This window comes from Bos indicus, chromosome 6, assembly GCF_029378745.1.
Source record: "Bos indicus isolate NIAB-ARS_2022 breed Sahiwal x Tharparkar chromosome 6, NIAB-ARS_B.indTharparkar_mat_pri_1.0, whole genome shotgun sequence".
In the NCBI taxonomy this organism is placed as follows: domain Eukaryota; kingdom Metazoa; phylum Chordata; class Mammalia; order Artiodactyla; family Bovidae; genus Bos; species Bos indicus.
This window is the reverse complement of record NC_091765.1, coordinates 37,285,733-37,297,158: the sequence shown is the minus strand read 5'-3', so window position 1 is coordinate 37,297,158 and position 11,426 is coordinate 37,285,733. Positions and strand designations below refer to the sequence as shown.

Below are 11,426 nucleotides of genomic sequence, written 5' to 3'. Positions count from 1 at the left end.
GTCAAATCTCTATATTTGACACATGAAACTAACATAATATTTATGTTGACTATAATTCAGTTTTTTAAAAACCACACATGAAAACTACAAAGAAAAAGCTTACTTATACTGTTATACTCACGAAGATTTGCCTCCACCTGTGGGTCCCAGAATGGCATTGAGGCCAGGTTTCATGACTCCACTGTAAATGCAGAAATATATCCAGTTACTGACCCAGTTTAAAGCCAGTTCTATAATTTAGGGTTTGTATTTAATACACTCAATGAAGGTTGATAAAATGATAGAAAAAAAAGCACAAATCAACTCTTAAAGGAAGGAGAAACTGAATTGTTGAGTAATAAAAATCTAGCAAACAACAAAGAATGTTAATCACTAGTCAGGACTTAGAATAAAAATGACTTGGGCTCCTCTAAACTCCTTTCACTTATTCTCTACACCATTTAAATATTTTTAGAAAAGGACACAAGAACTTTCAAAGTTCCCTGACGTAACAGATGTTGGTGAAGCGTCTCTGTTACACTTACTCTCCTTTCACAGTGTAAAATAAAGTGCATAATAAGTCTTGAGTGACGCTTGACGATCATTATCTTCACATCATGTGACTCACTACCTTGTCAAGTTCTACACAATTAATGTCAGTGGATTCCTAGAATCATCAGTAGTAGTGTCCTCATTGCTCAAATCTAGTCAGACAAAGAAGCAGTAAACCTGCAATGAAATTCAATGGCTGGAATAAAGCACCTCAAGGGGGTTAAAAAGAAAATATCACCAGTTCTAAACCCTTACAAAATTCTTAATCAAATTAGAAAAGTAAAATATATACCCTCAAGATATATCATTTTCTTTCTTGTAAAGTATAAGTAGAAATTTATACTTATTTCTTAGTTTAGAAGTGGTGGGACGAGATACATATATATATATATATATATATATATATATTTTCTGGTGGCTCAAATGGTAAAGAATCTGCCTGCAATGCGGGAGACCTGGATTCGATCCCTGGGTTGGGAAGATCCCCTGGAGAAGATATAGGCTACCCACTCCAGTATTCTTGGGCTTTCCTGGTGGCTCAGATGATAAAGAATCTGCCTGCAATGTGGGAGATCTGGGTTTGATCCCTGAGTTGGCAAGATCCCCTGGAGGAGGGCATGGCAACCCACTCCAGTATTCTTGCCTGGAGAATCCCCATCCCCATGCCCCACTGTAGCATGGCAGCTACAGTCCACGAGGTCGCAAAGAGTTAGACACAACTGAGTGACTAAGCACAGCATCTGTGTGTGTGTGTGTGTGTGTGTGTGTGTGTGTGTGTATATATAAGTATACTGATTTGTTTTGATATATGGCAGAGACCACCACAACATCGTTAAGCAACTATCCTCCAATTTTAATAAATGGTGGATGCCACTTCCTATAGTAGATACCCTTTAAGGATATACAGAGATGGTGTACACACAGCATGTTCCAAACAGACAAGGCAGATGTTTGAGGGTAGTCAATATTCAGACAGAAAGCAGGAGGGAGGAAAAAATTAAGGTAGTGTTGACGGTTCTGAGTCACAAGAAGAGGATGAATATTTTGGTTTTTATCCTAGAGGTTGCCAGTAGAATGGTTAAAGACAATGAATGGGAGAAAGAAGAATTAAGGGCAAGGCCTCCACAGTTATAAAGGCATGATGAAATAAGAGGCCTGTGAAGCCCTTTCACAACTCTGATGACTAAGGCCAATCTCTCTTTGAAACTGGTAGGCAAGTCAAAATTTATTCCACAGAGAAAATGGCATCTATTCCAAGTGGAAGTTCCAAAACCAAAGGGTATTCCATTCACACATATTTTCACAGAAACAAATTATTTGATTACACAAGTGTTGTGAGCGATAAACTTTACAATGTGCCTCAGTGCTTCCAATCAAGAGGACCTCAGCATTTACTGACTTTTGAGCTTGCAACGTCAAAACTGTGAAATGGCTGGTACTAGGATGACAAGTATGTTTCACTTTGCTCATCAGCTGAAACACTGGCAAATAAATGAGTTAGGTAAACCAGGAACAAACTGTAAAACAGAAAAATCTCTTATTTTTTCAGTGACCTTTCCCCACAGATGTAAAAGACATACTAATGGTTGAGTGAACTTTCAAGATGCATTTATCAATAGCTCTTAATGTACCCGATATAAGCTTGTTATTCATTAAGACATCATTGTTAAGACTTCCCTGGTGGTCCAGTGGCTAAGACCCTATGTTCTCAATGCAAGGGGCAGTTCAATTCCTGATCAGGGAACTAGATCCCACATGCTGCAACTAAGATCAGTGAAGCCAAATAAATAAATTAAAAAAGAAAAAGATTTAATTGTCAGAAAATCTTTCCAGGTTTTAAAAATATCTCCTCAAATTAAGATCAAGCAATCTGAAATAATTAATTCTGAACTGAATATAAACATTCTAAGAGAGAATTTTACAGGTTCTTGGAGACAACAATAGCAGACAATCACAACTGCAACAGTTCCAGTGTGGAGCAGTGGCTAATTCTCCCTTCATTCATTCAACACAGTTATCCAGTGTCTACTGTGTATAACAAGATACTCTTCTAGGACACAGGTCAAAGTTGAGAATCAATGTCCTAGTCTGAGTGGAATTTACATTCTAGTACAGCTGGTCACTTGTCTTCTGCTTCCATAAATGAAGTGTTACTGGAACAGAGTACATTCATTCATGTACATGTTATCTATAGCTGCTTTCATGCTACAACAACAGAGATGAGTAGTTGCAACACAGATGGATGGCCCATAAAGTAGTCTATGGTCTAAACTTCCCTTGTTTCCCCACCCTGCCCTCTGCCCTACTGTCATCCCTCAAAACCAATTCCCCCCCTTAGGTACTGCTTCACAGCATTTATATGCAGGAAAGTTCCCCTCTTTATACCGTAAAACTTTGCCAACAAGAATTATGTCACCTTGTCCTATCCCCCACCCCCAAAGCATGTAGCACAGTGGTTTACAATGGGTAGACCACCTAAATACTGATACATGAAATGAAACCTAGCTAAAAGATTCACATCACATGTATTACTTTTTAGTGGGTAATGGGTTAATCCTTTGGTGTTGGGTTGTAGTCAATGCCATTCCCACTGCCTGGAACATGACCTTTCTCCATCCTCTACCCACACACACACACACACACTCACACATGAGTGTGCACATATACAATTTTCACCTTTTCTCTCTCCACACCTCCAAACCTCTGATTTAGGGTTAGTGATATCCACAGTGTCTTCTAACCCTTCTATTACAATAGAATGACACAGTGAGGTATGCTAGTTGTCTGAGTCCCCCATCCGAATAAAAGGTTTCTGAGGACAGAGGACACATCTGTCACTAGCATCTTGCACAATGTCAAGTACATAGTAGATATTGGACATTTGTTGAATAAATGAGTCTCCACATTTCCATAAATGACAATTACTTATAGGAAAATCAAAAGAAATATTTTCAATAAAAACTAATGTCAAGAAATAGGAAAGGGACTTCCCTGATAGTCCAGAGGTTAAGAATCTGCTTCGCAATGCAAGAGACGTGGGTTCAATCCCTGGTCAAGGAACCAAGATCCCACATGCTGCAGAGCAACTAAGCCCACACAACTAGAAAGCCTGCACATCACAATGAAAGATCCTGCATGACACAACTAAGACCCAATACAGTCAAATAAATAAATATTTTTTTAAAAAGAAGTAGGAAAAGTTTATGAAAAATAGGTTTTGTCTGATTGGGAAAAAACTTAGTTATATTCCCTATTTGTTATTTGATGTTCAAATATATCAGTCATTTCTATTAGACTTCCACTTCCCTTCTCAGTAGGAAGGTGATGAAAGAGGGTAGATGTACAGCAATGCCAGTATCCAAGAACATAGGCTGCAAAGGGAGGTGGGAGGAAGAGGAGCAACAGGTGAAGGTGCAGGAGTCTCCTTATACTGAAGAATAAGAATATTGATTGAGTAAACCAATAGGTAACTCAAAGACAATGAGAACCAGGCTTGTCACATTCTGAAATGATGTTTCACAAACATGGGTATGTGGAAAGAACATTGGAGTATTAGATAAAAATTGGAGAACGTAATAATGAGAAGTCATGGGTTTTAATCTACATACACAGATGTAGAAAGTTTTAGATATATGTATAAGTACACATGTGCATATACTGAAACATACATATGTTCCCTGGGTCTGTCCACTAAGAAGTCTAAAAGCTATAAGAAGTCTAAACCCTAATAGCAATAAACATTCCAAGCACCCAGATCTTGGTGTATAATTATTTCCATTCTCCACAAAAAGGAACATCAGCTGCTTCCAGGTCTGACACAAGTTAAGTACACAATGAGTCTGAAACCTCTTGCTATCCAACAAAATATTCAAAGAATGAGAATATGTCAAAAGAATGAGTTAAAAAAATACAGAGCCTACCATGAAAGTTTCTCACTGACCAAATTAGGAACAATAAGAGTATCAAGACAAATAATGACAATAGTGCACTACTATTGCTGCTGCTAAGTCACTTCAGTCGTGTCCGACTTTCTGTGACCCCGTAGACGGCAGCCCACTAGGCTCCCCCGTCCCTGGGATTCTCCAGGCAAGAACACTGGAGTGGGTTGCCATTTCCTTCTCCAATGCATGAAAGTGGAAAGTGAAAGTGAAGTCGCTCAGTAGTGTCTGACCCTCAGTGACCCCATGGACTGCAGCCTTCCAGGCTCCTCCATCCATGGGATTTTCCAGGCAAGAGAACTGGAGTGGGGTGCCATTGCCTTCTCCGAGTGCACTACTATTGAATGCTATTGAATAAAATACAAATCTATGGGTCTATATTTATACAAATACAAATATAAGAGATGGTGAATGAAGTTCTTCCTTTTACTAGAATGCAAACTAATACATATAGAAGAGATGGATGAAAACAGAAAGTCACATTTTGGTAAATATAGAATAATTAACTACCAAAGCAGATTGTTCCTGCTGATACAGGCAGGGGCCATCAATGGGGGCTAGAGCTGGTGGGTTGAAGTTTAATGAGAAATAGAATTTTGGAATAATGTCACAGTATCTCTCTCATAAAATTTGTCAATTACAAAGGGGAAAACGGTGACATATGGTAAAGAAGGCTGGGAGACATTAACATAATCAGATGACCAAGATTAAGGGGCGGGACAGGAATAAACCAGCTTGGATGAGACTGAAGAGACATGATGTGGTTGGTGGCCAGTCAACCATGTGAAGAGCATGGTTTACCAAGGCTCCATAAGAACCATCACTGCATTCATTATGAAGCTACACTTCCCCTGAGCTTATTATAGACAATGACCTGTGTTTATCTAAGAGAGGGTCACTATTTCTAGAAAATATACATTGGAGGAGTTAGGAATACTGGAGCATCATACAGACCGCTGGCTCTCAAGTGGTTTAGAAAAGTATTAGTGACAATGGGTAGATAAAGAAACAAAGTGATGAACAAATGCAGTGAAATATTCACAGCTGGGAATCTGGGTGAGAGGGCTATATTCCACAAGGTTTAAACTTGAAATGATCTCACAATAAATTATTAATTTAAAAAATTCCCAAATAGTATAATGGATTTCCCTGAACATAAGATAGCCACACAGCCATTGGAATGGATCACTTTTTCTAGAAATCTTCAGCTTTGGTGAGAAAAAAGTTCAGCTGCTGGGTATGGAGAAAAACTAAGCAGGAAGATTTTTATAAGGAAGTAAAATCTCATCTTTTTGAATTCATACAGTCAGATTTTATTTTAGCATCTTCTCCCCCAGAGGGAAATGAGAGTCTATATTGATTCTACAGGTGAAATTATAAAATGTCCAAAGGAAAAACAAAAAATCAAGATCCTCATCAGCTTTTCTGGAACACAGTTACTATTTTGAATGCTGATGGTGCTATCAAACATGAATCAAATATGAGATAAATCAGAGCACCCTTTTCCACATCCCAGAAACTCTACTTAGTTGAAGCCAGCAGATAGGGAGAACATAAAAGACACTACTGCCTAAACCAGTAGTGTGAGCAAGCAAGAAAAAAACAAAAACAACCTTGTATCCTTTTAACTGTAAAATTTGAAATGATTACAAGATTTGACTGAGTTTTTATGAACCTAGGAATGCATGTAAGGATGAACTCATCTGTTGCTAAAATGCACACCACTGAACCATAAAAACATTATAAAGGCTTGAGCAGATGACGCTTTTAGTATATCAAGTTACTAATTTACTACCTTTAAAGCATAAGCAAGGTAAATGTACCCTGGAGCAGTGTATATTTTACCAACCTGTACATATTCAAATCATTTGTTACCTTCCACTTATCAGCACAAAATCTGAAGTGACCAGCTTTTTTCTTGATTATTATGCTCTACCAAAAAAAAAAAAAGTAAGCTTTACAGAAAGGTCAGTCAACGCTAGTCTAGATATGGAACAGAAGATAAAAGCTTTTCATCAATTATTCCTCTCCCGATACACAGAGTTTCTCAACATAAGAAGGTGGTATAATCTGTGTTATTGCATAGAGAAAAATTTATTCCCTTCTGGCAACCTAATCAATTTTAGATCCCTCATGTTTTTTCCCAACCCACATCCCTAAATTCTCTCCCCTATTTGTCATTTTCTAGCCCTCTGGAAGCAGTCGGCTGCCAGTAATAGAAAAGACCACAGTCGCATATAACGCACTAAGAAAACGTGAGAAGCATCTGATTCCATACAGGTTTGTAGCCGTACCTGGCCAAAGGGTTCTTAATAAACCATTCCTCCAGTCTTAGAAAGCCAGAAAAAGCTGTTTGCTTTATCTAGGAATAATTATTCCCCTATTAAACAAAAAATTAACAAAACACATAGGCTGTGCTATCTAAGCAAACCCAGATGCACTTTCCACTCCACAGAGAGGAAGAATCCAGCTCATATTTTCTAGAATTCAGAAAAACAGTAAAACCCTAAAGGCTATGATATATGAAAAAGATATCTTGGGACCCAGTAGATACTAAGTGCTCATTTTCTTCCTACTCTATTGCCCACTTTGCCACCATTTAATGCATTAGTTGCTGGATGAAGAGAATGAAGAATCAAAGTTTTGTATTAACTTGGATTCTAAACTATAATTAAATATTAATTTGGATCCTAAATTCTCTTATCACTTTGGACTTCAACTGCATAACCTAAGCTAAGTATAGTTTCTATCTTAGACTTAGTTTATAGTCTTATATTTATATATACTTAACATGTGATCCAACCCTTTCACTGCTAGTTTAGTCAAATGAAATGAAAGCATGTGTCTATATATCTGTATAGACTCGCACACCTTTATGTGCAATAAGCAAAACCTGCCAAAATCTGCATGTCAATGAACCTACTTAAATAAAAGTTCAAGCACATACTTGATATTTGCTAGTATTTCTTTCTCAATTGTTTTCCGACAAAGTAGAAAGCCAGTCTTCACTTTTACTCGATAGCAGATGTTATGAAAACTTAACACAGCTCCTTCAGTTAATGTCTGCAGGTCCTTAGAGGTTGTCTCTGGAATGCCGTTGAGTTTTTTTGACATTGGGATAGAAACCTCGTAACTATTGGAAGACATTTTGAGCATTTCCGCCTTCCTGTGGAGGGAAAAGCAACAATAAGTTGATAGTCCAGGTAAATGAGACTGTAAACAGTAGTTAACAATACACTTAAAACAAAACTGCTTTGGTACAAACTTCCAGTTATAAAATAAATAAGACCTGGGGATATAATGTGTGGCACAGTAACTATAGGTAATAATATTGTATTGTATATTTGAAAGTAGCCAAGAGAGATCTTAAAAGTCCTCACCATAAGAAGAAAAAAATGTGTGACTTTTGTGTGTGATGGATATTAAGTAGGTTTATTTTGGTGATCACTTCACAAAATATACAAATATTATGTCATTATGTTGTACACCTGAAACTAATGTTATTATGTCAATTATTTCAATTTGTTAAAAATTTTAGAGATCAAAAAAAGTTTAATGTAAAATGCCTTATTGGTCATTTTATATTGATAACATGTTTAAGTAATTTAATACATTTAATACAATTAAATGTATTTTTAAAATTTTAAAACAAGTCCATTTTAAACTTCAATGCAATAAGCAGCTCCATTTCCAATGAATAGGCCATATCACAACAACAATAACAAGCTTGGAACCTACATTAGGGAGGCAGACACAACTCCGAATATATAAACTCCAATTAGATGTCAATTAAACATCTAACAAGTAAATAGGGAGAGTATGAAAATTACTCAAAACTCATGAAACAGCAAAAGATAAATGGGAGTTAGAGCTGACTTAAAAAATATATTATTAATATGACTCAAGATCAGGGACAGGCTACATGATCACCATCACTCCATTCTTATTTGAGTGTATGACATAGATATTACAAAAAGGGGGGTGGCCAAGCAGTCAGTGACAAGAGACATTTCTTTGAATTTAAAGCTCCTGACTTTACATCTCTGGTTGCTATGTTCCTTTAATCAACTAAGAAGACAAACTCCAAAATTGTTTGGAATGATAAACTCATTTTCTTAATGGGCAACATATAAATTCTAGGAAGGTTTAGAATTATGTATAAAAATGATTGAGAAGATCAAACCAAGAGTTAAGTAGTTAAAGAATTTAAAACAACAAGTGAGTATTAAATTTATAAATGAAGTTTAAAATATTTCATTTAACAAGTTAGAAAAGGCCCCTTTATAAGGATTTAGAGTAGGATCTTAAGGTGAACTTAACAGCTTGTGCAATAGCTTTGAAAAATGAAACTTCCATAAACTTGGTTTTAATTCTTAAAAATCAAAGTAATCAATGAAGAACTTTCTCTCTGGCTACTGTAGAGTAGCTTGTCCAAACCAATCATCCTCCTAAGGACAACTGTAGAAGCAGACAAAATACAAGATGCAGCTCTTTGAAGAATGTTTTCTGATGGGTGTAACCAAAGCAGCCAGGACTTAAGTATCTAAAATTCTGGAAAAGAGAAAAGATGAAGCATTCCATGCCCAGCATTCTTGAGGCAAATTACACATACATGGGGCAAAACCCAGAAAAACCAGGCAGAAAGAGCTGCTCAAAAGCTGAATGAATATATTTAAGTAGCATCTCATTAATAGGCGGAGAAGGCACTGGCCACCCACTCCAGTACTCTTGCCTGGAAACTCCCATGGATGGAGGAGCCTGGTAGGCTGCAGTCCATGGGATCACTAAGAGTCAGACACGACTGAGCGACTTCACTTTCACTTTCCACTTTCATGCATTGGAGAAGGAAATGGCAGCCCACTCCAGTGTTCTTGCCTGGAGAATCCCAGGGATGGAGGAGCCTGGTGGGCTGCCGTCTATGGGGTCGCAGAGTCAGACACAACTGACGTAACTTAGCAGCAGTAGCAGCTCATTAACAGGGAGACAAAGTTTGGAGCTGTGAGTTTACCAGTTGAAAACACCAAGTTTTTGAGATCGTACCAGTAGGGCTATGACCTGGAAATATGAGCAACCTAGAAGCAGACCAGCCTTTACTCAAGCAATGTGATCCACTCATATTTTGCTAAAAGAAATTTAAATCTATTCCAAAGTCATCATCATCCAAATTTTCAATAAAAAATTACCAAGCACGCCAGAAAATAAGACCTAATGTTCCAAAACAAGAAAATAGAAGTAGACCCATAAGTATTGCACGTTGGAGTCATCAGACATCTGCGTTAAAATAACTGAGTAATATGTCTAAGAAAATAAATGAAAAGATAGGCTATCACCAAAGAACTAATCTATAGTTTTTAAAAAATCAGTAGATGAGTTTAATAGCAGTTTAGATACAGACTGGGAAAGAATTAGTGAACTGACAGACTTCCATGTGGAAAACATCCAGATTGAAGAGTGTATGAAAATTATCAGCATGGAAAAGAAACAAAAAACTTCAGACTGAAGAGAATGAAGAAGTAGCTTTTTTTTTTTTAACTACATAAAAGAGCTAAGAAACATATGAAATGTGATGAAAAAGATCTGGCATACATGTAACTGGAGACCTGAAAAAGAGAAAATAAAAATGAAGCAGAATCAGTGTTTGAAGAAATATTGGCCAAGCATTTTCCAAAACTGAAGGTATCAAGCCACAGACTGAAGGAGCTCCAGGAACCAAGACAGGATATGCATAAGAAAACCACACACACCTGAGCATATCGTAGTAGAACTTCCCCCAAATCAAAATAATCTGTAATTCTTCCTATAGCTGGAAACTGCTCTATTGTTATCACATTTAAAACATATTCCACTTTGGAAACTGCAAAAGTAGGAAACCACTTATAGACTGGCACCCAGGAAATTAAAAGAGCCTAGTTTTAATCTGTGAGCACAATGAATGGTAATAACTAGCTCAAGCCCTACTCTCTGAAAGCAGTGAAAGTGAAGGCTCAAGGTGCAAATAACTATAGAGACCTTGCATATTGACTTTGTAAACTTCTTAAGCCATCCCCCATGTCTTCAAAAGCCAAACTATACTAGCCTGACACGAGCAATTGCTTCTCTTGCCATTCCCCATTTGATGTTCAGGCTCCAAGGACACTTTCTAACACTCTCCCAAGGCTGTGTGTGTGTGTGCGTGTGTGCGTAAGGACACTTTCTAACAATCTCCCAAGGCTCTGTGTGTGTGTGTGTGTGTGTGTGTGTGTGTGTGGTCAGTCTATCCAACTCTTTGCGACCCGTGGAATGTAGCCTGCCAGGCTCCTCTGCCCATAGAATTTTCCAGTCAAGAATACCAAAGTGGGTTGTCATTTCCTATTCCACAAGGCTCATTAAGAGAATCAAATAACATCCCACCTAAATTTAAATAGGCCATTGGCTCAAGACAAACATTAATACAAAATCTTTGTGAGATTTTCTGTTAATAAAAGGCACCAACTGGAACTATAGTACCCAAGAAAGATCATCCATACCCATCCATCCATCCAAGATAGAGAACAGATAAATACAACCACAATTCTAGAAGTATGTGCATACTGAGTTCGTCTTCACTGTGATAGGATTAAGTTAGTAATTCACATTGCTAGGAGGTGCTTAGGAATAGGAGATGCTTAGTACAGGGTCTTAGTAATTCATGTGTCACAAATCAAGAGATGAGCAGGCATAACTGAAGTATACCATCCAGCTGAAGCACATTATACCAAAAACCAAACTTATTTCTAACACCAATATGAAACAATATATTACTCTAAGATGAAACAAAAAACTTATAGGAATGATAATAAAATTTTAAAAACACACATCTCAGCACCATATTAACCTCAAGTACTCAAGTCTCCAGTTTATACAGTATCCTGGGTATACTGTATACAGTATACTGGGTTTATCCAGATACTGGGTTTATCCCAGCATCCTGGGTTTTTA

The 11,426-nt window shown here is 37.3% G+C and overlaps 1 protein-coding gene across 10 annotated transcripts in view; it reads right to left on the bottom strand.

Annotated features, from left to right (window-relative positions):
- The window catches only part of ABCG2 (ATP binding cassette subfamily G member 2 (JR blood group)), a 127,546-nt gene that overhangs the window by 37,222 nt on the left and 78,898 nt on the right, over positions 1-11,426 (bottom strand). For 9 of the 10 annotated variants that reach the window (XM_019962484.2, XM_019962485.2, XM_070791194.1 and 6 more), the window contains 2 exons: positions 7,417-7,635; positions 122-181 (listed from right to left, as the gene is read on the bottom strand). In XM_019962484.2, coding sequence (XP_019818043.2) covers positions 122-181; positions 7,417-7,625 — 269 coding nt within the window. In that variant the 5' untranslated portion in view covers positions 7,626-7,635. Of the gene's footprint in view, positions 1-121; positions 182-6,318; positions 6,342-7,416; positions 7,636-11,426 lie in introns of those variants that run through there. The other variant, XM_070791195.1, reaches the window with a different exon arrangement.